At 36.8% G+C, this 26,450-nt stretch overlaps 4 protein-coding genes, 1 long non-coding RNA gene and 2 other non-coding genes across 22 annotated transcripts; 4 read left to right on the top strand and 3 right to left on the bottom strand.

Annotated features, from left to right (window-relative positions):
• Positions 1-17: 17 nt before the first annotated feature.
• Positions 18-19,828, top strand: LOC139101509 (xaa-Pro aminopeptidase 1). Of its 9 annotated transcripts, none has more exons than XM_070654705.1 (13): positions 39-1,046; positions 15,025-15,248; positions 15,552-15,593; positions 15,824-16,003; positions 16,693-16,810; positions 17,082-17,460; positions 17,661-17,781; positions 17,966-18,329; positions 18,524-18,757; positions 18,854-18,996; positions 19,135-19,230; positions 19,311-19,539; positions 19,634-19,828. In XM_070654705.1, the coding sequence occupies exons 1-13, from the start codon at positions 1,001-1,003 to the stop codon at positions 19,642-19,644; spliced, it is 2,187 nt and encodes a 728-aa protein (XP_070510806.1). In that variant the 5' UTR covers positions 39-1,000; the 3' UTR covers positions 19,645-19,828. The 9 variants fall into 9 exon arrangements, 7 of the variants coding, with proteins under 7 accessions (XP_070510811.1, XP_070510806.1, XP_070510805.1 ...); XM_070654704.1 differs by having other exon boundaries at positions 42-1,046; positions 18,854-19,008; XM_070654709.1 differs by lacking the exon at positions 39-1,046 and adding an exon at positions 10,891-11,057 and having other exon boundaries at positions 18,854-19,008.
• Positions 3,707-10,569, bottom strand: LOC139101549 (uncharacterized). Of its 5 annotated transcripts, none has more exons than XR_011545571.1 (5): positions 9,860-10,569; positions 9,298-9,715; positions 7,836-8,123; positions 4,044-6,938; positions 3,707-3,761 (listed from the first exon to the last, which is right to left on the bottom strand). It is a non-coding gene; the product is annotated as an uncharacterized lncRNA (long non-coding RNA). The 5 variants fall into 5 exon arrangements; XR_011545573.1 differs by having other exon boundaries at positions 5,046-6,938; positions 9,860-10,568; XR_011545572.1 differs by having other exon boundaries at positions 3,707-5,403; positions 6,465-6,938; positions 9,860-10,560.
• On the top strand, positions 14,711-14,783 carry Trnaa-agc (transfer RNA alanine (anticodon AGC)). The gene has a single exon. It is a non-coding gene; the product is annotated as a tRNA-Ala (tRNA).
• Positions 16,376-16,591, top strand: LOC139102377 (small nucleolar RNA U3). Its single transcript, XR_011545689.1, has one exon. It is a non-coding gene; the product is annotated as a small nucleolar RNA U3 (small nucleolar RNA).
• LOC139101527 (NADH dehydrogenase [ubiquinone] 1 alpha subcomplex assembly factor 4) lies at positions 19,562-21,251 on the bottom strand. Of its 3 annotated transcripts, none has more exons than XR_011545563.1 (5): positions 20,608-20,764; positions 20,412-20,503; positions 20,085-20,304; positions 19,683-19,972; positions 19,562-19,606 (listed from the first exon to the last, which is right to left on the bottom strand). XR_011545563.1 is itself a non-coding variant. In XM_070654741.1 (5 exons), exons 2-5 carry the CDS (start codon positions 20,644-20,646, stop codon positions 19,836-19,838), a joined length of 498 nt encoding a protein of 165 aa, XP_070510842.1. In that variant the 5' UTR covers positions 20,647-20,764; positions 20,878-21,251; the 3' UTR covers positions 19,562-19,835. The 3 variants fall into 3 exon arrangements, 2 of the variants coding, with proteins under 2 accessions (XP_070510842.1, XP_070510841.1); XM_070654741.1 differs by adding an exon at positions 20,878-21,251 and having other exon boundaries at positions 19,562-19,972; positions 20,598-20,764; XM_070654740.1 differs by having other exon boundaries at positions 19,562-19,972.
• Positions 21,252-21,596: 345 nt separating this feature from the next.
• On the bottom strand, positions 21,597-22,985 carry LOC139101526 (large ribosomal subunit protein uL5). Its single transcript, XM_070654739.1, has 5 exons — positions 22,854-22,985; positions 22,314-22,484; positions 22,076-22,225; positions 21,861-22,008; positions 21,597-21,773 (listed from the first exon to the last, which is right to left on the bottom strand). The coding sequence occupies exons 1-5, from the start codon at positions 22,857-22,859 to the stop codon at positions 21,646-21,648; spliced, it is 603 nt and encodes a 200-aa protein (XP_070510840.1). The 5' UTR covers positions 22,860-22,985; the 3' UTR covers positions 21,597-21,645.
• Positions 22,953-25,263, top strand: LOC139101525 (small ribosomal subunit protein eS7-like). 2 transcript variants are annotated; one of them, XM_070654737.1, is made up of 6 exons: positions 22,953-23,061; positions 23,427-23,600; positions 23,688-23,869; positions 24,008-24,158; positions 24,239-24,310; positions 24,724-25,263. In XM_070654737.1, the coding sequence occupies exons 2-6, from the start codon at positions 23,427-23,429 to the stop codon at positions 24,751-24,753; spliced, it is 609 nt and encodes a 202-aa protein (XP_070510838.1). In that variant the 5' UTR covers positions 22,953-23,061; the 3' UTR covers positions 24,754-25,263. The 2 variants fall into 2 exon arrangements, with proteins under 2 accessions (XP_070510838.1, XP_070510839.1); XM_070654738.1 differs by lacking the exon at positions 24,724-25,263 and having other exon boundaries at positions 24,239-24,348.
• The last annotated feature ends 1,187 nt before the right edge of the window (positions 25,264-26,450 follow it).

The following is a 26,450-nucleotide window of genomic DNA, read 5'->3' as shown; positions in this document are numbered from 1 at the left end:
TATTAAAAATGATTTCCGACTTACCATTTCGTATATAACATATAAATAAAAAATATAAATTACAGAAATGCTCAGATTGACTTCCACTAATTTCAAATAATAAATTTTACGCGCAAAGTTAATTATTATTCAATCAAAATTTCTAATAAATTGAACTATTTTAAAACTACATACTATTTCTATCTTAGTGTTTTCTGCTCGTCTCTACTCTCTACATATTATTCGATAACAGTTTGAAACGTTTATTGCCACCGTTATTCATCTGTAAAATATATTTTATTAATATCTATCCGCCAGTAATACCGATTATTGTTTTATGTTAAAATTTTGTGGTTTACAAAAAAATAGTGTAAATTTGTAAGTAGACTCTACCACCTCCGTAACTGTACGAGATTATCTAGCGGGAAGAAGTGAGGAGGAAGAAGAGACCGAGAAAATTAGAGTCTGGCGCGATCAGTCTCCCTCGTGTCGCGTATCGCTTCGACGGTGTTTTACACCAGTAACCGTATAGATCATGTCTACCAGCAAATGTTTCTGTACTCAGTAGTTTATTCAACTTGATTTTTCACTACAATCAGGAGACTATACCCTCGAAAACGCTTTACGAAGCAAAAACAACATTGCTCGTGCGAAATTATTGCGAACAATTACGAATGACGTTCAGCTTAATTTATGAAGTGTAGTGTCGAAGAACTTGCGAGAAAAGAATCTATTAGAAATCGCCTCCAATTTTCAATGAAATTGATTCTCGATCACGTCGCGACGTACCTAATATCTGAAAACCGGAAAAACTTTGCTTTATCGCGGCGAACAGTCTACACTGTTCTCCGGCATCGCTTTCTCCCTCGGTACAGCTAATACTGTTACTAAAGTACGGTCTAAATATAAATAAGAACGTGAGTTTTTGACGTAAATTGTGTCGTCCTTTTTATTCCGATTCGACGCCTGCCGAGATTGAGCTTTACGCGCCAGCGTTACCTATCGAAAAGACTTTCGTATCATGAAGAAGTTAACCTTCCGAATTGTTTTTACATTTTGCATTCTAGGTAAGTACATATTAATTAATTCCGTACTTTTGATTAAATAAATGTTTTTTTTTATTCTTAATTTAATTCTCTTTGTTATGTAAAATAAAACAAAAAATAAAAATAAGTAAAGAGAATGTGAACGTCGCTAAATTTGCTTTCGTCATTATTTGACGTTACCATTAAATCGATGATTGCTTTCGGTCCCTCTGGACAAATTTAGAATTCAACACTTCTTTCGAAAGCGGTAGGTCCTAAAATTTGTAATGCAATGCCAACAAAAACATTTTCTGGATACGCATGTTTAAAATTGCACGGTCGGAATAAGAAAATGCGGCCTACCGTATCATGTTTCGAAATTAACTTGATTAGACCTAATAATTTAACCTTGCTTTATAATCAAATGCTTTTTATAAAAGCGTACTTAATTACTAGACCGTCCAATTATCTCGTGACTCTTCGATCCATTAATTGCTTGATTGCATCGCTTGACCCTCATACAAATACTTCATTTAATATTATAGATACGCCCTTCATAATCTATCACAGTCTATATAAAAATTTGACACAGCGGCTTAACAGAAAATTGCCACAAAATAGGCTCGTAAATCTATTTTTAAACGATAATATAATAATTAGATATTGGAATGTTTATCAAACGTATGTTGCAATTTCTAAAAGTGGCATTGCGAACTTCGTTATCAGTTTTGTGCGCAATGTGTTTGCGTTCGTTTCAATCGCCGGAAGTTATTAAGGAGTTAAGTTCAGTGTCGCATCCTTTATGAGAGTCATAAAACGATTGCAACCGTCCCTTCTCTTGCGGTCGACTTAATAATTTTATGATTACGTCATTTAACAGCGTTAGCGTTACTTTCCTACTTCCGGATTTATTAAATTAGTATTTATAATTTATACCATTTTATTAACAATATTAAAAATCAATCATAATACGCGGGCGCGTATATTGAAGTTCATAGCTTTAAATTTATTCGTAAAACCTAATATCCTAAATGCTGACCGTTTTATTAATCTCCGAGAAGTAAAAAGGGGATCGGAATACGCCAGTACAAGCGTAGACTTAGCAAAAATGTCGCGCCTATCTATCCCGTCACTAGTTTATATTTATACACGTCGTCATCATCCATCCAAAAAAAGCTTTTTCAATGAAGCGTGGGATACGTCATCTTTCACGTCATTGCCAAAATGCGTGTTTTTAAATAAACTATGATACATCGGCGATAAGACTTGGAAAAAGCGCAAATACCTCGGCGATCTAATATCTCGCACATAAATATTTTACCCCGATATAGAACTTGTTTTGTATTACAAAACAAAAAAGAATACTTCAATTATGTAACGCAGAAAAAAAAAATTTGCATGGTTTAGAGCCTTTCAATAAAATCGAGAATACAACGTAGAAATCGCAGACACCCCTCACAGTAGTAGTCTTAATTGTTTCGCGGTATGCAAATCAAAATATCGAATATCACGTTTAGGACAGCGGCCAGAAATTTAATTCCGTCGATACGTGGCCCACATGCGTGAACAAGCCTGGTCGCGCAAATTTCTTCGCGTAATATAATAAACGCTGGAATCTGGCTGCGATCGCGCGGTGAACGCACCCCAGAAGAGAACCCAGGTTGGCCTATAAATAACGAAACTTTGCGGTCGTGCCGCCGCTTGAAGTTTTGCCGTCGAAAATTACCGGGTCGGCTGTAAACCCGTCATCCGCGACTTTTCCCATCGTATATCACGAACGAAACAATTATCCGCGCCAATAAACAGCCCACAAAAGTCACGCGCTTATTTGCCTATAGATTAAAAAAAAAAAATTAGAGAAAAAAAACAAGACATAGCCCTACGTTGATTTCTGCTGCGAGTATACGCGAGTCGAGTTCTGTTGCTCGAGCGATCTAACCGCATTTTAAACCCAATTAAAGTTACATAGTAACGACTTTGTATTCTAATAGCAGACACGCGGCTTGGCTACCACTCGAATTCATCATCACGAACATAATGTTTAACTATGAATTTAAGCCGAGAAAGCTGACCGTTATTTCATCCGCGATTTTTTTCTCCGCACTTGAATTACCTTCCTATTTTTTTATTTGACGCAAACGCAATCGCACAAAGTTCTGTCTCAATTGATTTGGGAAAGAGCGCGAGCGATGCAATACAAGTTAACGTGGAAATTGATGCGATCGCCAATACTTCTAGATACTTCCGATCGTAAGGTAACGATTTTGCCTCGCTAGTTAAATGCAGCGAAACCTGTTTACTTGGTTGGCCGAATACGAGCAAGCTGCAAACTCGAGCCAACTATGCACAGACAGCGTACCAGAGATTCCTCTCGTAAACGCGGAAGATAAAGGTCGATAATTTCGACGCTTCCAAGCATTGCTGAATTATGTTTGTGAACTACGTACCGCAAACCCAGAAATTTAGCTCGAGCTCTCGTCCAGTTAAATGCTCGCGAAAGAAGAAAAAAGGCGAAGTTGAGAAACTCTTCATGCTCCATCCTCCTCTTCTTTTTTTTTTTATTTTACCTACAAATTTAACGATTATTCATGACACTTTCGTTAATTTGCTCAATTTATCTTAGCTCACTTATTTCAAAGTAACAAATTTATAAAATAATACAATTATTTATTAATATAACTAAATTCGCAATTATATTTGACTTACCGATGCAAAACGCTGCAGCGCATCACGTCGATGTCACTGAACCACGTCAATCTGCAAAATACAGAACCAAAATTAATTAAATAGCTTCTAAAATTAATATCAAAATAATTAATGTTAGAGTAAATGGTCGCAGTCCTAAAAATTGCAAAAAAAGTCACGCAAAATATATCTAATTTCATAAAATACTTAATCGAAAAGAGGTTAGACTTTTTAATCGAAGCAAAATATTGCAGATTAATCAGTTTTACGTTAAAAACTGTGCGATTGCTTTCCCTCTTCGCGCAGTTTTGCATATTCTCTTTGACGATACGCAAGAGTGCGAGGTCTTTATACCTTCGTGCAGAAGTAAAAAAGTTGCGTCCGTTCTTTCCGCTACGCGGTTTTCTGCCGTTTAACACTGGTCTTCGCTCGTCATGTGGTCCGGTTTTATGTTAATGAGTGGCAAATTATCGGAAAAGAGGCTGCCTGATGTAGCAGGTTACCATACTACGACGGAGGTTAGCAGGACCTCTCACTCTCTCCCTCCTTTCGGCTTTCCTCGTCTACGTTTCTCGCAATCGTACTTTTGTCTCTTTTCGCCGTAGTGCTATCGCACTCGGAATCCAATGAATGAACGTGTATCCACATCTGTCGGGCGTGCTTATGGTTATCGCGGCCCGTCGAACGCGCACACCGCGAAACGGTCACATCGGCTATCGGTAATCAATGAGAAATCGACAAGCGCCGCAGCCCGCGCGACTTCCTCCTTTCGACTTCCGTAGTACTCCTATGATTCACTTAATTTATCGTTCAAATCCAGTGGAATAAAAAATATCCCGCTAAATTCTATTTTGTTTTAATAACCTTGTGATAAAAAAAATTTTTTTTTTAACTTCTGCTTGGCATAACGTATATTTGATATCCTTCTTTTCTTTTTCCTCTTTTTTTTTTATCGGTAATATTGATTCTGGCAATAGACCGAGATATAAAAATTTCAATTAATCGGAACGGGTCATTATCGGCTCATCTTAAATCCGGGATTTAATAATATTGTCTATATAAATTCAACTTTTAACTTTAGTAAGCTGCACGTCGAACGCAATTTTGATTCTTGGGCAATTAATAAATTCAAATTAAAATTGGTGGAACGACTCTTATAATAAGGATCATATTAACATTATGAGAAAAAGTTTATCTCAAAAGATACTACTTTAACTACATTTAGACTTTAAGTCTATATAATTTTCTATTTAATCGTTCTTTTTTTCCGAAAAGTAGATTGTAAAAATAATCTCTTTCTCGGCGAAAAAAGGAGGAAAAAAAGGGAGGCGCACATCCCTTTAATTTGTCGATTACCTTAATTATTACTGGCTCTCTTTATACGAAGACTCGTCGTATCGTGTCTCACCAAGGTAGGTATAGCATTTAGACATTCTACCAGCGCTGGCCTAAGCTCGCTTAGCTCCTCTAGCGACCTTCTCGGGTAGTATGTTCTCCGGATGATTCTAAACAGTGATTTAGCACCATTGCGTGCCAGATAAACTGATGCTGGCTCGCCGATGCCGGTTCACGCGCCATCCCTAATCCGCCTTTCTAATCTGCACACGTAGCTCAACTTCCTTATACCGATACGTGCCTACGTTTGTGTGAGCACGGCCAGTTGCGAGCATATAGTTTGCGTGTGTTTCACTCGCTCGCGCTTCTTCAAATATCACTGCAATCATTTATAACTGTTAAACAGATTTGTTGACCAATTGAACGATTTATCTTTATCTCTTAATTATAACAATTTTGCATAAGAATTTTTCATTAAATCAATCCGTCACCTGCGCTTGCTGTTAGTAACATGTCATGTCGACTTTATAATTCTGGAGTAACATTACTATAATGGTTACGTTCTGTTTAAAAATAACTTGTACATTCTCGATATCTACAGATTGATTTTTAAAATTAATTATCTCAATAATACAATATTAATTATGCAAACTACTGCAGCAGTGAATTTAAATAAAAGATCTTAAACGCGATGATAATTTCATCATTCTTATCTTCTCATACATTTATATCAAGTATGCATATAACTTCAAATATACTAAAATAAACAATAAAATGTAAATTTGTTTTACATTAACAACTAAAGAATTACCTGAGTGTTTTTTTCGAGCAAGAACGTTGATAACGTAGAAAAAGAAATTGAAATAATAGTTGGATTAAATACAAATGCTTTTCGCATCGTCGTTGCATCGAGACAAGTTCAAAGCCCCGAAAGTTGACCCGCCATCCCCTAGCAGGGCCAACGAAAGAAACACCCGCATATATAGGCCTACACCGTTCAACCCCTGGCGCCTCATGTTCTCCTGTTGCCCCGCATGTTTTTTCTTTGTTCAGCGCATCGGTATTTATCAAGTATTATTATTGCGGACGTGGTCTGTACGCGACGTGCCGCATGAACGGAACGGAGTCGCGCATCCACGTACGTACCTACGTACGTACGTGCATGAATCAGGTACGATAGAAGGAAACGTGACACGTCCTGCAACCCTAATAATGCGTGTGTGCATACGCTGACGTAATACGTCAGGCACGCGCACTGGCAGCATGCAGGATTCTCAGAACAACGTAACGTCCGAATCTTAGCGTTGCAGATTAACTAACGTGAGGACGAAATCATATTAATGGCTTATACAAAAATTAATTGCCTTGGTAATAAAAGTATTATATAAAAATTGTTATTAACTTGGAAAAAATGTGATTGACGTGACAAGAGCATCTTACCTTTGTCGTTTTTGGCATCTAGGATCGGCGGATGCACCGGGTACGCGGCACGTAGTACTACCCGAGGATGCTGGTTGTTTATGCGTTCCGTGCACAGTTGGACCGCAGTCAGGCTTCGGCCTCGGTCCAAAAAGGAATAAAGGAGGACCTGGAGCGAGCAAGGCGGAGATCATGCTTTCCCGGTAACTGATGTACGCGCAGTAGTGCGTAAAGCGAGGTGGTTTTCGCGCGAGCGTGTCGAACGGTGGAGGCCACACGGTCCATGGGGAACGCGTGCGTGCGTGCGTATGTGCTCACGTACTCGTCGCCATGGTATGCATACACGATGCCCGTCCTTGCACACAAGGAGAAGGCCACGGGCCCTTCGAACACTCCCTGTAGGGGCTGATGCCTTGGTAAGGCCACGCATCGCCCCCCAGGCCCTTTATACCCTTCATGTCGTTGCATCCGTGAGACAAGATCTTCTGAATTTATCTGCAAATATATGTGAAATAAGTAACTGTTCTTATCTTGCCAATTGCATTTTTTGGCGTGTCTTTAACGCTCTTGTTAAAGCTAAATTGTATTTAAATATCAAAAAACAGTTGTAAAAGAGATCATGATAAAAAGAAAATTTGCGATATCCTAAATAATCTTTGAATCGTTGCAGTAAAAAATGGAGCCGTATTCTATTTCAGCAAAAAATCAGAATCTGTTTTGTCCAGCTTTAATTTGTTTTTCGTAAAATGTTAGTTATTAAAGAATAGTGCATTCGATGCAAGAAAATCAACGAATATTAAGCAAGATTTCGGATGACAGTGGTTCACGTGCACGAGTTACAATGTGCAAACATTATGTAATTGCTTACGTAAATTATTATTAGAAACCTCAATGGACAGACACTCACGAATAGACCGATTAATCACGCGAGCATTCTTGTGCATCTTACACATGTTGTTAACCCGCATAAACACATTTATAAATCTTACATAATCTATATTATATCTCTGATCACTTGCCAAGTTCTGTTACATTCTAATTCTTTCGTCAACTTCAAAGATCAATCGCAAAATCGACCAAGCCAACTGTTATTATCTTTCTACAACTAATGCTAAAAATAAACCCGTTAAATTTCATAGCTAATCCAAATTACATTTCTTTATTACATTAAAAAAAAAAATTCTTAAACGTATATATTATTTAAAAAAAAAAAAAAGAAAAGAAACTGAACTCGTCGAAAAATCCATCGTTAAAGTTTTTCCGTAGATACAAAACGTTCTCGTTCAAAGGAATTTTTAACTTTTTAACTTATAAAAAATAATATTGAAAGTCGAAGCGACAGATTGCGCCAAGTTTTGAATAAATCTGCGTGGCATTATTTCAGCCTCGTACTTTTTTCTCCCATCGACGTGAAAAAGACGAGACCGCAGTCCGCTCGCCAAGGCTCGGCGGTTTCGCTGGGTCCCGGCGTCGATGACGATCCTACTCCCACACTTCGACCTCTTATACGCCATGCAGTCCTGATAAAAATTCTCGTTCTCTATTGTTCCACCCTAATTAATGTCCCCACTTGCGCCCGAATGCGAACGACACTCGAGCACGTTCCTCCTTCCGTTCGAGATGCGATCTCCCTGCGCGTTTATTCGGTCCTGTTACGTCGCGCTGTCACTTATCCAATATCTGTAAACAAAAAATGGTTAACTCGTCGGTGGGAGTAAGATGAATGACTCGTGCCGGTGCGTACGTGCAATGTATAAGTGCCAGAATGCATTTTAGCGCGCGCAAATCAACGCTGTACGCACGCACATATGTTAACGAGAATGCTCTTGCCATTTAACGATTCTATACCTTCCCGCGTGACAATGATGTCATGAAGTAATGTAACTTTTAAAAAATAGAAATTAAAAAACATTTGTTAACAGCGACATGTTTTGTGAAAAAAAAAATAGCTATTTTTAAGATGAGTGGTACGTATACGTGCATATTTTTTAAATTATAATTTTGTACTTTAGACAAGCTTTAAAATTTGCAATCTTAATTTTAATAGTATTCTACGACGACTTAGAAGTTGACTTTTTCAAGCAAAAAGTCGGGACATTATATTTTTCGAATTTCATATCGAAAACGTGGAATTTAACAAGAACAAAATAGATAAAATAAATATATGTATAAATAAATAAGGTATTAATAATTATGTAATTAGTTCGTCCGTAAATTCTGTATCTATCGGAAAGATTCGAGTCATGATACGAATACAGTAGTTTGCCACCCGATCACCTCACGTGCCAATATCGCGAGAAATATTTGCGCGATAGCCGGGGGTCGCGTTTTTTTAACACAAAATGTCGCATCGTGTACCAGGTTACTATGTCGCGCGCCGAGTTCCGTTTACAAATGTAACGCCACCGGCTTTTCGCCTTCGTTGCAGCTTCTGTTTTCCTGTGTAATTGCAAACTATCGCTTGTTTACCGCAAATTGTTGCAACGGTAATTAAAAAAAAAAAATATATTTTAACGGACACGCACACCCGCAAGCACGCGTGATTTGCGCCCGCAACTTTGCCTGGAGTTTTTATCTAATATTCTTCCCCCTTGATTAAAGATCACCCCGTCGTGCTGTTTGCCTGTGCAATTTGCAAATTACAAAAAAAAATTAATTTAATATTATTATTTTACAAATACAAATATAGATATATACATACATAAAATTATACATAAATGCAATAAAATTAATTAACTTAAAAATACTGCGAATGTCGTGCTTGTTGCTCTCCCTAATGCACTTGGCACATATTTAATGGAGAGCAATCCCTGAATATTTTTATGAACAACACTATATTGTTGCAATTACTTACGTCAAATGTGCGGACGACGTGTCTGCAAGTTAGAAACCAATGTTGTCTTCTTATGTTCCTAATATTCGAGTGTCTCCTCTGTTCTAACCCATTTCTTCCTGTAAATGACTTTCGTTCGACTCGGTTTGGTTAAAGCTTTCCGCGTGGACGTCCCGTAACGGATTCCGTTCCTCGGCCTTGCTAAATCGCAGTCCTGACCGATACCAATTCTCGCGGCTCAGCGGATCAAGCATACATAGACTTCCGCAATGTTGATACTCCTCTAATATCGCGGTAACAAGCGCGGATCACCTCCTCGCATTCTCGTTGTATTAATCTCCTTGATGAAATCGAAGCGATATCGCAAGGTATACAAATCTTTCCAAGTTAAATTTGTCAGCGTTATTTCGCAATGTTCTCGAGCGCGCCAGAGTCTGCCCTACGAAAAATAAATTTCGTTATTACCAAGGTAGATACATATTCACGTTTCTCCTGAAAAGAAAACGAGTATAAAAGGCATTGTATTAAAATAGAGTTATACAGGTGTAATATTTTTTTTAATTGCTAGAAATTGTAGCGTTACCGTTTGACGTGGTAATTACTGTTAGGAGCGAAAGTTAACAATCCGATGTAAGCAGCTGGTTATCAATTCGAGTGGTTGCGGCTGGAAGCGATCTCGTAATTACATGGGCCATCGGGAACATCTGTCGAACCGGCCGGAAGACCGTCAGGATTAAAGAGACTATTCCCCCCTCACGTCGATGACTGGCATGGCGTTTCGGTAACCAACTGACTGCGTGAAATACGCTACCCCCCTTACGGGGGTGGCGGCTGAAAATCACTCCTTGTGCCCTCGTGTTACCCTGCTACCGAACCGCCCTTGTTTTCCAATAAATACAAAGCATTTCCGCCAAACGCCGCTCTCACGGTTGAAAAGAAATTCGAGCACGGCCGAGTGTTGCGCACGCTTCTACCTGCAGCCTGTCATTGCGGATTTTCGGCATGTTAGGACGCCATCACAATCGATGCGCGAGACCAGCCGTCGCCTGATGGCGGCCTATTCCGCTTCCGGTCGAGTTCCCATTGGACCGCGAACTTGGCCCGCGTTCGGTATATCGATCTCCGCGCTCTTGTCGCTATCGTCGCGACGAGCGGTCACAGTACAAGAAATGTCACCTCTAACTCCGTATGCCATCCTGCTCGGCACGCCAATCGGGAATTCCTATTCCGATTCGATATTCCCATTCACTCGTTATTCATTGTCATTCACCGTGACGTTGATTCATCTCTGCCCGCCGCCGACCGCCCCCGGTGCGGCCGCGATAATTTCGATTCTGCCTCAATCTCACGTGAATTCAGTGCGAGTGCGGTCGAACACTACTGGTCATCGTGATAAATTAACAACGATGATAAATGTCAACGATCTACATTTCTTTGCAAGTTGCAATGTCCCAACGGATGACGTTACTCGCTCACATGGCGTTAGGCGCGGTTCTCGCGTTACCAAGGCTGCGCGCGAAACCGGCCAATCCCGACCGCTTTTAAACTCTGCGCGCATCCGCCGCACCAGACGCGGTGTTTCCATAGTAGAGATGCACCTCTATGGCACGCTGTTATCCTGGCACGGTGGCGGGCACTGGCGACGCTTCGTCCGTCGGAAGGAGCCGCTAAAAACCTGGGATCTGCGCTGCATCTTTTTCGCGCCGCGACTTTTGCCCGGTAAACGCCTGGAGACGAGGTCTGCGGCCTTGGCGGCGGATCGCAGCGAGCCACTTAAGCAGGTGACTATCTCACTACGGCCAGGACCATATAGCGCGCGAGGTGGTTGGTGGCGAGAAGCCGTGTTCGAATTCCGTAGGGTGGAAGAGAGTAACGGTTCGGTCGATGGACCGGCCGCCGGTGGCGGGGGAGTACGCGGGGCGGGCGGAGGAGGGGCAAGGATGACCGAACGCGGGGATGCGGCCGGGAGCGATTTACGATGTCTTTTTACCGGCCGTCTCCGTCTTCCGTTTTCCGCTCTTTTTTTCCCGTCCGGCTCTCTCCCGCCGCCTCGCCGGGGTGTGCACACGCACACCAACCAATTCCCTCCGGGTTATCGATCTTCGCCGATGACGCCTGACGCGCCAGCGCACCGTCCATCGCCGCGTTTGTATCCACCTACCGTTATACTCTGCCTACGTCCGTGTGCATCAAACACGCGCGACGGATGCAGCTGCGTGGAAAGCACGAGCCGGAGATGCAAACAGATATACGCGAATGCGTATGCGCAACGAATTGGCTACTCTCACCACGTCTTTCTCTTCATTTGTTTTAATATATGTATAGCAAAGAAAGCTTACACGTGAAACATCAAAGCGTCGGTGTCGTTACGATGGCATCGCACGATCGTCCCTACATTATTTTCCCAATTAAAACACTGCGACAAGTCGACTGATAAGCTTTTGCGTCTTGGAAGGTAAGATTCAAGTGACAAGATTCCCTTTTTCTATTTGCAATTTTTGTATATACGAAATGAATCATTAATTTCTTCATTATTCATATGATTGATTAAACGTCTTTATTTGGCAGGGATGGGTTTTGAACTTGCCACTACGACGTTTGCCACGTGAAACAGCTAGTTGAAAATTTAGTTCGCATTCTTGCGGACATCTCAGATTACTTTAATTGTCAGTATTAAGTAATTCATAAACGTATTAATGATTGCTGAATCTTAAACATAATAGGTGAAGCATATATGTGTGTACATATGCGTGTGTATGTGTATATACATATTAGAGATTATTAAATAATATGTTAAGTTAGTTATTTGTAAAATATATCAAGACTAGATGTTACTCTGTTAATTAATATAAAATTAACGTAAAATTTCATAAGCCACGGTCATTGCGCCACGAGAATCGCGCAGGGAATAGAACTCTTCGTCATCCTATTCGCTGGATCAGTCTGAAGCACAAAAGTGAGTGGTGAACAAATGGTAGATCGACAACGGCAACGTGGTATCAAGTAAGAAAGCGAATCACTTTAGCCTCGTCTAGCTCATCCTCCATGATGTTTCGTAAAAATGTATTTTCTCCGGATACTCCGCGATATCGATTCACATGCTATTCCCTCAGTGTTACGTTGCTCGGGGCTTTCATGTTTTGCGTGTTCGAGAATGAATAGAAATAACAATTCCTGGTAGCCAGATATTTTTTAGGAAAGAAAGTGCTCGATTCAGAGCACGTCCGAGACAAGAACAGTATCCACGAAAGTAGACTTAAAACAGCAAAGGACAAGTCTCGTTATAGCCACTTGTCACGAAATAATTATTTATCGTAATTATAAAAAACATTAATTATTTATTTTTGCAAATATCTTTATCAGGTAAAATTAAGATTGATTTGAAAGTGAAACGTTAGTATTACAATATTAATTTGCTACTTTTTTTTACGAGTAATTAGTTTAATGTACGTGAAAATTTTAATTACGGCTAAGATTAAAAAGACATTATTTTTTCGTTATGTTTCTCGGCTTCTCGCGTCTCCGATTTATTCGGTATTATTTTGTAACTTATCCTACGCTCGAGAATCTAGAAATTCATGATAACCTTATATCTCAGGAAAGCGAATCTTCTCTCCATCGATCGAACCTCCATTGAGAGCAATAATGAGACAAAAGAGTACCTATAAAATTATATTAAAGTTGTACTTGATACGGAATATGGAAAATTTGAAACATTAATATCGTACACGTCTTGTATCATCAAATGTTATTTGGTACTTTCTACGAAAAATTATTTTCACTTGTAGGAAATCTAGAAGTTAAAAAATTAATTTAACTTAACTATATGTAGAAGAATTACTATAGGCATATTATGCACGTGGGTATTATGCATTCTTGCAGTCACAATTTTTAATATAAAAAAATATTTATTAATGCTCTTTCGCATTTATCACGTTAGGTCTTATTTTAAAACTTATAGCTTATAAAAAGGCCAACATAGCTTTGACATTAAGAACAGATTGCAAAGTGATATAAGTAAATGCACTTAGGCATATATTTATCTGATAATTGACTATTACACATGCAATTCGTAAAACACTTAATCGTTTATTAAAAAACAGTTTTAATTATATTTTTGATGCAAGAGTATACTTTACAACTTTACATTTTAATTTAAATAATTAGTTTTTCTTTGTTAAATAAGAAAACAATGCAATACTTTGGGGTAAAGTAATTCCACTTCATTCTTTTCATAATTAAGTCTATTATTTAAAAAAAATCTACGTTTGAAATTATTATGTTATCAATATACGTTTCACATACAAAACCCATTGTGCATAACACAACGGAATTTCTTTTCTCCGGTGGCAGTTGTCTTTCGGAGAAGACATAAGGGGTAAGGAGAGATTCGTAAGTGGCCAAGAGGACGAGGGGAATAAACGACGTGACCTTTCTAGCTCACGAGAAAATTACAGGGAAAATTACCTGAGCTGAAAATTGTAAGGTTACATCGGAGTAAAAGTTTCCTACTGCGCGCTCCTACTCCCCTAGTAATATATTTAATATTACTTGATGTTTACGTTAAATTATTAAATTAAACAATACGCTGACCCGGTTACGATGCATTAATGACAAAGTGAGAGTGCGAATATGTGATGTCCTACTTAAATTATGTTCGATCTGTGCCCCATATTTATTCGGGAAATTGATTTCCCGTTGCGAGGAACGAAATGCGACGCGTCCCTTCGTGCCTTTTGTCTGGGAAGGCGGGGCTCTACGGCAAAAAAGAATTAATATAATATAATATAATAATAAGAGGCGTAGAAAATGGAAAAGGTGATGTTTGCTTAATCGATCGGCCGTGCGTTACTTGCAAGACTTCGGTGAAGGTTTGATACACGTGGCGATCAAAACACGCGTTTCGGAAAGATCAAGCTCCAGCCTCGATATGCTTTTCTGGTACCGGCGCACCACTGTTAGCACACCCTCTGAATTCCCATGGGACGTATGTACCGCGCGCAGTGGAAATCAAACCAGTCTCCGATCAATAGAGTCAATATAAATCGCATCATCTAGACTGCTCATCTCGTTCATCTTATAGAGCCATATAACTCTAAAAGCGCATCATAATTTATTGCTGAAACATTAATGCAAACATTGCTTCAGTTTGCTAGTTATCTTTTATAATTACAATTATCTATCTCATTACTAATTCAATTTTTTCGTTTCAGTTCCGGATTTCAACTTTGATCATATTTATTCTTAATTAGAATTTTCAAGTCGTCTGTCTTTTATTTTATTAATTATATATTGTCTTGTAATTTATGTATAATGCACAATAAATTTGGGGGAGAAAATGTATAATATAAAAAAATATAAAATACTTGTATAAATATCAGTATAGATAACATAAAGTGGTTCATCAAGATTTATTAGAGTAAGACTTTCATTCGGGGGCGTAGCTCAGATGGTAGAGCGCTCGCTTAGCATGCGAGAGGTACCGGGATCGATACCCGGCGCCTCCAAATTTCTTTTTATTTGTTTTAAATTTAGTTTCTTTATTATATTATTTTAATTATATTATATACTATTTTAACGCATCCAAAATATTAAGTATGTTTAAAAAAAATGTGTAAAAATCAACACGTTCTACTAGAGTTTATACAAGTATGATTTAAGTTTTCTTTAGCATCTGTTCATTTCTCAGTTTACCTTGAAATCAATTGTTAAAACTGTGAGTTGTAAAACAAAACACGTTTGTTGCAGGATTAACTAAAGCTGGTACCAGTACTCTACCGAAGCCAAAGTACGATTATAATGGCGCTGAAAGATTATATTGTCCGGCAAACGCTTATATCAGAAACCAACCGGTCAATCGACCCGATAGTTCTCTGCGACTAAGGCAACTGAGATCAGAAATGGTACGAGTGGCGGCAGTTCAAGGACCACCTCTCGACGGTTATATCGTTACTTCGGACGACGAGCATCAAGTATGTTCTACATCAAACAAAATTCATTTCACGTAATACTGATAACTACGACTTATATCTCTGAAAAGATATTTTAGCTAACTCCCGGTATACATGCCGCACTGAACTCTTTCTTCATCATATTTATTTTAAAATATTAAAAGAAAAAAGTATAGAGTTATATAAAACATAATACATATTAAAGTAGAATTATTACCGAAATTATTTATGGCGATTAAAAAAATAAGTGTTAGCAAAACTGATACGTCTACGTTAATTAATTTGTTATAAATATAGTTTCTCTTATTATGCTTACATTTTCAGACAGTGAGCTTCGTTTCTCACGGTCGTGATGGCCCTTTGGAGGTATATTCGCGTAGTGTACTATTTGAAAGCTTCTTTTAGAGTAGAAAATAACATTTTACATAATTTGGCTGATACGCTACACGTCGATTAACTAAGAACATGTTTTTAATAGGTTTGATTTGATTTTGGGTGCAACGTTTGATTTTTTTAAATCCATGTTTCCCAATATATTAAATAATAAAATTTAAAATATATTTACGTGTAAATATAATATATTATTTTTCATGTAGAGTGAAACGGTGGATCCACACGATATGAGGAAGGAATTTCTTACTGGATTCTACGGAAGTGCTGGAGAAGCACTAATCACTATTGATAAGGCAATACTTTGGACTGATGGTCGATACCACGTTCAAGCGAACCATCAGCTTGATTGCAACTGGATTTTAATGAAGCAAGGTGAACATAATGTACGTAAATTAATTTAATTATTTTTATTATTTTATATTGGGCAAAGACTTTAATTTATATCTCTTTGAATATAATTATTACCTAATAAAGGCCATTTGTACTAGTAGAAATTTTTTTTTTTTTATCTGTAGTAGGTCAATTTAGAAATGAAGACAGTGGTGGCTCGTAGCAGATTTTGTTGAAATTGAAATTTGCGATTTCGTTTTAATTATCATTTTAGTCTGAATAATCTTCACCAGATAGCGATACTGTGATTTTTTCTCAGTTTAACTGATCTGCAATTTGCTAGATGGCCATAAGAAAGATTACTTACTCGCAGTTCAAAATCCTTTACTGTTACTATATCTTGAGTGTTTTGAGAACTAAATTTTAAGATCATACTTCACAGGATCAGTTCTGTAGGAGTTGATCTCATTCACCCTCCCTAACATGGGAGTTGATGTAACCACGATGACGAGGAGTAATCCTTTTCCCTGAGCGTGAGAACGACACGAATTTTCGACTAGTTCGAAGATTCTGTTATCGATGACCGTTTGCTCTTTGTACTCAGTACGAAGGGGGATGGGAAGAAGGGTTTTCTGAGTGGTTATTAATTTGTTTACAAAGACAAAATTAATTTTATTCTCTTTTCTTTTTTAATGTCGAATTAATTTGAATATTTACTCATGAGTTTCTATTTCATCCTCAGGTACCAACGATGACAGAATGGTTAATACATGAATTCAAAAATCGATCGGAAGTACGAATTGGTGCGAATCCGAAATTAATACCTGCATTCATATGGAACACGTGGGAGAACGAACTGGGTAACGAGTAACCTTATATCAGCATCTCTTCATTACGATGTTGTTCAAACATGTAACACGTCTAAATATATTTTTATCGTTATAAAAATAGTTTAAACATTAATAAAAATTCATATTTTTGTTAGGCGCTTATTAAATATTGACATAATAAATACTTTTTAGTTCGTTTTCGAAATAAATCCTATAGAAATAGTATAGATCGTCAACCGCGAAGGACTAAAGAAACAACCCGATTTTCTTTTACGCGACTAACAATCCTATTCGTGTTCAGCAAATTCGTCCGTAAGATTGGTCGCAGTCCGTAACGACCTGGTGGACTTGATCTGGCAGGTGGGCCGGTCCGAGTACAATCCGCACGCAGCATATCCGCTGGCGGACGAGTACTCCGGCAAACCATGGCAAGAAAAGGTCCACAGTATTCGGCAGGAAATGGAGCTCTCATCGGCCGATGCGCTCGTCGTCACCGCCCTGGACGAGATAGCGTGGCTCTTTAACATCCGCGGCTACGATCTTCCGCACACACCTGTCCTCCGGGCCTACGCGATCGTTACTTCTAGGTCTCTCCATCTTTACGCGCCGCGTCATAAGATTCTACGATCCGTCGACATACACTTGAAAATCGACTCCTGCTCCCATGCGAATTGCGTCAAGTAAGTGAACGAGTAGAGCCTAGAGACCAACAAATCTAAAACCTGCTGATGAATAAAATAACGAATGGAATAATGCAGAACTCTGTTTCACTTTGCATTTTAAAAATAGTAAAAGAGCTTTTTTTTAAACAGTATAAAATTCAGAGATATTTGGAAATGTTTAATGAAAATTGTTTAATGTCTGGCTTCTATCATTGCAGATGGCACAATTATACAGACATTTGGTACGATTTAAAGACTATGTCACAAGTTTGGAATATAGTTTGGGTCCCATCGCCATGCGGCTACTCGCCTGGTGCGTCTAAAGAGATATACAATTCTGTAAGTGTGACCACAGAAGTAATGATTTTACAAATTTTGAGTATGAGAATATTATACAATTAATTTTTTTTTTAACTCTTTTATTCTATTTCAAGTTTGTTATCGAAATTAATCTGTCTAAAAAAATCAAATTAAAAAAATATATATTTGAACGAATGCAATACGTAGAATTTTTTTTTCTCAGATTCCACTCGAAAAGAAATTGGTTAAACCCTCACCAATAATCAATTTAAAAGCGGAAAAAAACGAAGTCGAGGCGGCAGGTATGAGAAGATCTCATCTCAGAGATGCGGTTGCCATGTGTGATTTTTTGGCTTACTTGGAAGAACAGTACAAATTGGATTCCAATGGATGGGATGAAATGCAAGTAGCGAGAGTGATCAATGAAATTCGTTATGAGCAAAATGATAATAGAGGTATCGCTTTCCCAACAATCGCGGCATACGGACCACATGCCGCTATGCCACACTACGAACCTAATAATTTGACGAATGTTAAAATCGGGACCACGTCTACGTTAATGATCGACTCTGGAGGGCAATATTTGGGTACTTCAAATCTTTCTTTTATATTATGTTTGAAACTAGTGAAAATTAAAGCAAAATAAGATAACTATCAAAATCACTTAATTTACATTTTTCTTTGTCTTTTTTTTTTTTTGCAATGACCATATTTTCTATTTCTTTGTTAACTAATAATAATCGATAAATTATAAAAAACGTAAATTAAAATTATGTAACAGATGGTACCACAGACGTGACTAGAACTCTTCATTTCGGCGTACCGACCGACGAGCAGAGAAAAGCCTACACGAGAGTGCTCATCGGTTCAATTGAATTGTCATCTTTGATCTTTCCCAGTGATATTACGGTGAGCCAATTGGATGCTATTGCGCGAAGGCCATTATGGAGCACCGGTTACGATTATATGCACGGCACCGGTCACGGAATCGGTCACTTCTCTTCAGTTCACGAATGTTCGTAATTTACAGTTCTCTGTAAAATAGTTACATCACGAGAATATGGAATTATAATTGATGAAAGCCATTCTAGTGGTACAATACGCGTTGCAGCGCCTATCCTCTTGTCGTATTATGGATGCAAATATTCAAACGCAGGATGCTCCATCAAGTTGAAACCAGGATTCTTTCTCTCAAACGAACCGGGGTATTACAAAGAAGACGATTTTGGAATTCGTTTAGAGAATATCCTTCAAGTAATTCCGGCGGTACATCTTGACATGTTTTTACTTAAAATATTTTATTATTACGCTCCATATAATGAAGCTGCATTATTGTATTTTATTTTAATTTTTTAATATTAATTCTTAATTATTAGCTGACGATTCTTTCAGCCTCGTAATGAACAAAGGTTCCTTCAATTTAGAGATGTTACTCTAGTTCCTTACGAACCGAAACTTATCGATATTAATATGTTAACTTCATTGCATGTAAGTTTTTAATTCACTAAAATTAATTATTAAAATTAGAGTTATAAATATTTGCGATATTAATATATGTATATTACCAGCGACGTTGGCTGAATAACTACAATAAACGTATACGAGTCGAGGTCGGCGCGGAATTAAAAAAGAATTTGAAAATGATGGCATTTCGCTGGATGATGACGAAGACTATGACCATTCCAGAAACAGGTTTAGGTGGAGACTTCTTTCCTGACTATTCCCACGCTGTGCCGTGCACCAGTAGGCAATTCCATGTTTTAATTGTGATCGTTGCCATTTATCACATTATAGCAAGTGAGTTATGTTCAAATTTAAACTTCTTTTTTTCTTTTTTTTTTTTGCTATAGTTTATTCGTTGAGACTACAATAACACTGATTTTAATTACAGATCTCACATGAATGAGCGACTAAATTGGGAAATATATTAGATTACTCACTGAATGTTTAATATGCGCGATAAAATACTTTTGTATCATAAAATATATGCCACTTCCAAAGATTAATGTAGAACATCGCACGATGACGTTTAGGCAAAGAAAAAAAAATATATAGAAACTTTAATAAATTATTTTTCTATACACAAGTGTGTACTACTTTTTGTTTTGCAGGTTTTTCTCTTTTTTTAACTTGATCGCTAGGTCTACCAATTTTTGAATCTCATCGTCTGGTTCTATCATAGGTGGTGTATCAGCGTTCACATAAGGTTTAAAATATTTCAATATGTCATCTAAAAAATGTAAATATATAAATTTTGTTGCAGATATAAAACAATTTTAAATGTGTTGAATTTTTAATTTCAGTTAATTTTATCGAAAAAAGAAACAAATAAATTTGCATACCTACTACTTTTTTATCTAAATTATACTCTGAAGCTATATGTTCACTATTATATGTCGTTGGATCGGTTTTATGTTGCAAGATAAATGAAAGTGCCTGCTTTAGTGAACACTTCCCTGCAGGAATTACTATAGATTCAAAAGACTCGTAAAGAAATTCGTTCTCCCAGCTATGTCTGTTTTGAGGTAAAAGTCCAGATTCTTTCTTCGATTCTTTCGTCCCCTGCACATACCACAAAGCTTTACATCTGCTTAAATTAAATCTATTCATAATCAATAATTAAAATAAATAAAATCAGTATCTAAAAGTAGAAATCTAAAAGATCATACTTCCGGGTCAGTTGACGTAACAAAAACGTCTTTCAATCGTTGATCTAATTGTACATTTTTTCTATAATGATCCTCCATGAAATGTGGATTGACTGAAAAAAAAGACGTGATAAAGTAAACAATTAAAGTTTTATTTTTTAATTATTAAAACTATATTAAAATAAAATTCGAATTAATTATACTGACAGTTCAATACCTTTATCTGCGAGCTTTTTTTGTTTTTCTGTGGTAGCATATTGAGGAGCAGGTATTGGCTTTTCTCGAGAAATAACTCTCTCTGCTCGATTTTCGATATTGAATGTACGAATGGGTCGTGTCAACTTGGAATAAATTTTTCCCATGATTTGAGTAATCTGCAAAACAAATTATTCGCTATAGCGAATTATTATAGTATAGTATATCGAGTAATTTATTATAGTAAAAGATAACAGAAGCAGCTCTACTCTATTATCATTACGTGACGAACCATGACATAAGTTTATTGTTAATGTTAACAATTGTTTTATATTTTCTGCGACGAAAGAATTCCTAGATTCGTATCTAACCAATGTGTCTAAACAATAATCATAAACAACGTGCAGTAAAAAAGATAACAATTTGTAAAAGTAAACTCAATTTCTCGCAACAATCTGTTCGTTGCGAGTGCATATTCCGACTCCGACACTCATCAGCACGAAACGTAACTCGCGTCCCACGCAACCCTCGTGCGCCGTGTCTCGTCGGATTTAATGGCTACGTGTGGTCGGCGTGGTGTCGATGGTGTAGTAGTCTGAGAAAATGGCCAATCAAGTCAACAGCTGCTTTCTTTGGAACATGCGCGTTAAAAGCTAGCCATGTATATACTATTGCACGTTATAAACGCATTGTAAATAAATTTCTAAAAATAAACGATTATCATAAATTATATCAAACTATAGTAAATTTTTTTCAAACGTCTAACAAAATCAAAAATATTATTTTAAACCGATTTATATATATTTTAACTTAGTAGTTATCCAATTAATTTTTTTCAGCTTATTATTTTTCTTTTGTCCTTAAACAATTTTTTATTCAATGATCGCAAAATATTTTTATAAAATATTAACTTTCCTATTCTATTAGTTTAGAATCTCTCTGACAACATAAAATATATTTAAAATTATGGCATAAACTCGTCACATGAGGTACATTATTAAAAACAACCAATTACTGTTTAATTTTTTATGTACGAAATTAATATATATTACAATATATATTATTTCTTTCCAGCTATAATGATACCATCATATTTCTGCTGGAACCATTTCATGGCGTCCTCTTTAGTAAGACGATGTTGGAAGCCAACCTTACCAGTCTTTCTTCTTCTGTGTGCTACATTAAATCCTACAAATCACATATATATTAAACATATAAAACGTTTTTTCTAAAATTTATCAGTATATAATTAAGATTAACATAGCACCAGCTAACCTGGACGTCCAAGTACAACGTAGAAGTCTAAGCCATAGATACCAATACTGGGATCATACTTGATTCCCAAGTCAATGTGCTCTTGAATGCCAAAACCAAAGTTTCCAGTACCAGAGAAGTTTTCTTTTCTCAACTCGTACTCTCGCACCTAAAACAAATGGCATGTTAATAATAAAAAATATAAATGTGAATCGCACCTGTGTTCTTCGATTTACCTTCAGGCCGCGTTCCAGAATTTCCTCAGCCTTTGCGCCACGTACGGTACAATGAACGGCTATTTTTTCATTACGACGGATACCAAATGAACGCACGGTATACCGAGCTTTGGAAAATACTGGCTGCTGACCAGTCAGTTGTTCCAAAACCTGTATGAAAGTATCTCGTTACATTAAAGATTCGAGAGAATTAAATAAATTTCATTTAAAATCGAGACGGTACGCTGAGAAAATTTACCTTGGCAGCGCGTGTCAGTCGATCGCCGGATTCGCCGACGCAAATGTTTAGACACAACTTTCGGATTTTTACTTCACGCATTATATTTTTGGACGCATCTTTCGGCTCCCTTTTCACCTTCCTCTTATCGGTCTTCTTTCCGACCTTCTCTTCGGGCGCTTTCTTCACATCCTAATCAATTAAAATACAATTATTAACCTCCAAAATTCGAGTACACTTAACCTATGTACAACCACTTCGCAATAAAATACAAGCAATAGTGTTAATTATCAACTAATTGAAAATTAATAAATCTACAGGCTCTACCGTTAAATGAAATTAATAACAATATGTTATACAAAAATCAATTGTAAAAAGAGCACGAGGTCTCGTCCACGCGACGCAAGGACAGTTCCGAATATAGAGGTTTAAAGAAAAGTTCAATATTTCCGACAGTTCGTAACATCATTGTTTCTACGTGATAATTTAATGGAATTAAATGGTATAAAAGATACATTTGAAATATATAGAAAATTGTTAAAATGAGAAATGTGCTCTTACCGCCATGTTGAAGAAAAGAGCAAGAGATGACGGTCGCGTACGATTTGTAGTATTCAGTAGTTTCGAGGAAATCCGTTACGAGCCGCTACCAACTATATTGCGAGTGATCCCTGCAGCCGACACACGGGAAAAACGCACGAGGGTTCTAACCTCTAGCTATATCCTTTGATCCTAGTTCTTTCTCTGATGTGGTAGTCAGGTCGGCAAGGTGGGCATTTTTCTGAGTGTTTGGACCTCGCGGCTTTTAAAAGTACAACGATGTATGAAATTTCGCGACGCGCTACGTCGGAAAATTCGCGATCCGCGAGGCGATTGATATCCCGGCCGGATCTCGCGTCCACGTTGCGATTACGGCAGATTTCGTCCGCTTCCGGAAGCTCCGCGCTGTTCACCATCACGCTCCGTTTACGGTATTATCGAAAACACCGTCGTATTCTCGGAGAACCGCTTCCAGAGACTCGAAACTCCATGCTGGAGTTGGCGCAAGCTAACGCTGCACGACTCTCCGACGAATTCTTTGCCCGGACAGCGAGTTGTTTTTCTAACCTGAAGTTTCATTTTTTTTCTTTTCAGATGCTCGTCACTACTAACACGAAGATAATGAAAAGCGGCGGCGCAACGCCCGATCAGTTCGAGGCAAGTATCTCCAATGCTCTCTTGGAACTGGAGATGAATAGTGACTTAAAATCGCACTTAAGGGAACTTTACATTACGAAGGCAAAAGAACTAGAAGCAAATAATAAGAAAGTAAGTTAATCTTTCGCCTTACCTTCCGCCTACTTTTCCGTTTAATCTTTGCTGTAAATTGTGCTGAGCTGCCTGTATTCTTTACAGTCAATCATTATATATGTACCAATGCCAAAACTGAAGGCTTTCCAAAAGATTCAGACAAGGCTGGTACGCGAGCTGGAGAAAAAATTCTCTGGCAAGCATGTCATGTTCGTTGGTGAACGTAAGATTTTGCCGAAACCAACAAGAAAGACACGTACAAAGAATAAGCAGAAGCGTCCTAGAAGGTAAAAAAGAAACAAGGATACTTGTTTTTATTTGTAATTAGATTAACACAATTTAATTATATCAATATTTATGGTATAATATTTTTTTTATTTATTTCGACAAAATTATAATTCAGATATCTATATAATTTATTTTAGCCGTACGTTGACATCAGTCTATGATGCCCTATTGGAGGATATTGTTTATCCTGTAGAAATTGTGGGCAAGCGAATTCGGGTAAAACTCGATGGCTCGCAAGTGATTAAGGTTCATTTGGATAAAAATGAACAAACAAATATCGAGCACAAGGTATATTTAATAAAGTTACGAGCTTATCTTTCTTAAAAAAAAACTTATATTCTGTGATTTAATCTTTTATCTTTCAACAGGTCGATACTTTCGCTTCAGTGTACAAACAGCTGACTGGACGGGATGTAACATTCGAGTTTCCCGAATCTTATGTATGATTTATTATTAAATATTAAAAGATTTGAACCAACCTTATTATTTATTATTTCGTATAATTTTATTTCTGTTTCTTCGTTTAAAATAAGCTTAAAATTATTAGTGAGGATTTATTGAAATATTTAACTTCTAATTATAAATTAATTGTGAATTTAAAGGTTTTTTTTTGCAATTTTATTAAAATTTTAAACTATCGTAAGCAAAAATGATAAAGTTGAACGAATTTATCATTAATTATTCTATACTACTAATTTATATAAGAAGCCCGCATATTTATTTATATTACATAAAAAATGTGAATAAGGGAAAAAAAATTGGTTTTGCCGATCGATATTATTATCAAGTTACAATACTTCAGTTTTTAATATCCAACATACAAAATAATATTGTTTTGTTCCTTTATTCACAGATATTTACCAGCGTAAAAAATACAACGTAAGAAATATTGATCAATCGCAGAGAACATTTTTGAAAATTCAAATTTTTTTGGCATGGTAAAAGAAATCGACCTTTTTATTTCGTGGACACAAGCTTAACCCCTTGTATCTCGATAACAAAGCTCATCGCCGTTACGCGGAGACTTTAAGCTGGAAGGAAAATAGCGTGAGAACATAAGGCAGATGTGAGTATAGAAATGCACGAAAGCAAGCGACTGTGCAATAGTACCCGTAGTCTAGATCAGGGTCAGGAAAGACCAGAGGGTCGAAAGGTCGAAGGGTTCAAGAAATAACGTGCTCTCTCTTTGAATTCACTGTATAACAAGCAAAATAAGCTATAAATTTGCAAAAAAAAAAAAAGATTTATAATTTTTGCGTTGGCGTGGAGAAACTAAAGTATTCTTTTTTATTAACTAATCTAAATAAAATAAGCAATCACCAATTTATAAAAGATTATTGGAATTTAGAAAAAAAAAAATATATATATATATTACGAAATTAATAATTTATAAATAAAAAATATTTCTACGAAAAAATACAAAAGCGATATGTCTTCATTTTATTATAATTATAATATCCCGATTTGTTGTATAGAAGAATAAAATGTAATAGTTAAATTTATATAACTTGATCGATTAATAATTCTATTCTTAATTGACAGAGAAACTTTAAAACGATGCGAGATTAAAATAAAATTTATCTGATGCATCTACATATTATATATAATAATATTTCAATAATTATTATAATAATTAAAGTTTCTCTCACTCTTATCCAATTCACTCGGAATTTATTATTTATTTTTTATATAATTGTAATAAGTAATAAATATATATGCTTAATAAATTAATCTGCAATTTAACTTAATAAATAAAGCAATATCTTTATACCTAAATCAAAATCGTTATACCGTTTATTATAATGTCACGATAAAATCTACGAAAATAAGCGAATCATACACACGCGTACCTGTCTGAAAAACGATACTCTTGCACAGGTAGCTTTACATTTGTATCGGCGTTCGCGTGAGAATGCAGGGGGATGTAAAAAATGCCGAAGCACCGTTTCCCACCCCGAAATCGCCAGGGCCACCCTTCTGATCGCGCGCTAAGTGTTGCATAAATAACTACCCGTGCCGCATCGAGAAACTGGACTGTATTTCCGGCCATCTGCTTTATCGGAAATAACGAGCAATTGCGGTATTACGCTAATCGTGAATCGTGACAAGCGTAGAAATCAAATTACATTAAAGTGAACCAACAAGTAGAATATCAGCAAGTAAAAAAAATTGTTCGATTTAAAATCGCAAGATTTGTAAACTCCCGAAAAAAAATAAAAAAATAAATAAAGTTTATTAATTTCTAAACGCAATTTATTTTTTATTTTATATCTATTTTCTTTTAATTATTATTATTAAATTAAAAGTAGTAAGGCCGATGCAGGATTTTTTTTTACAATAATTATTTATTTAAAAGTCTGAAGGTTCCACTTCTTTTTCTCAAATACTTTCAGATATATAGAGGACTGACGGATGTTATTATACTGATGTACCATTTGTGGCAAAATTTGTGTAGCACGAAAAATTTTAATTAATCATCGTGCTAGCATGACAAACACGCGGGAAAAGATCAGAGTTGCGGGAGTCATTAACTAATTATCTACCCCGGTAATCTCCCCCAGGGATACCCGCATAGTTAAC

Source organism: Cardiocondyla obscurior, linkage group LG04 (genome assembly GCF_019399895.1).
Source record: "Cardiocondyla obscurior isolate alpha-2009 linkage group LG04, Cobs3.1, whole genome shotgun sequence".
Taxonomy (NCBI): domain Eukaryota; kingdom Metazoa; phylum Arthropoda; class Insecta; order Hymenoptera; family Formicidae; genus Cardiocondyla; species Cardiocondyla obscurior.
Note: the sequence above shows the minus strand (reverse complement) of the source record. Positions and strands in the feature narration are given on the sequence as shown.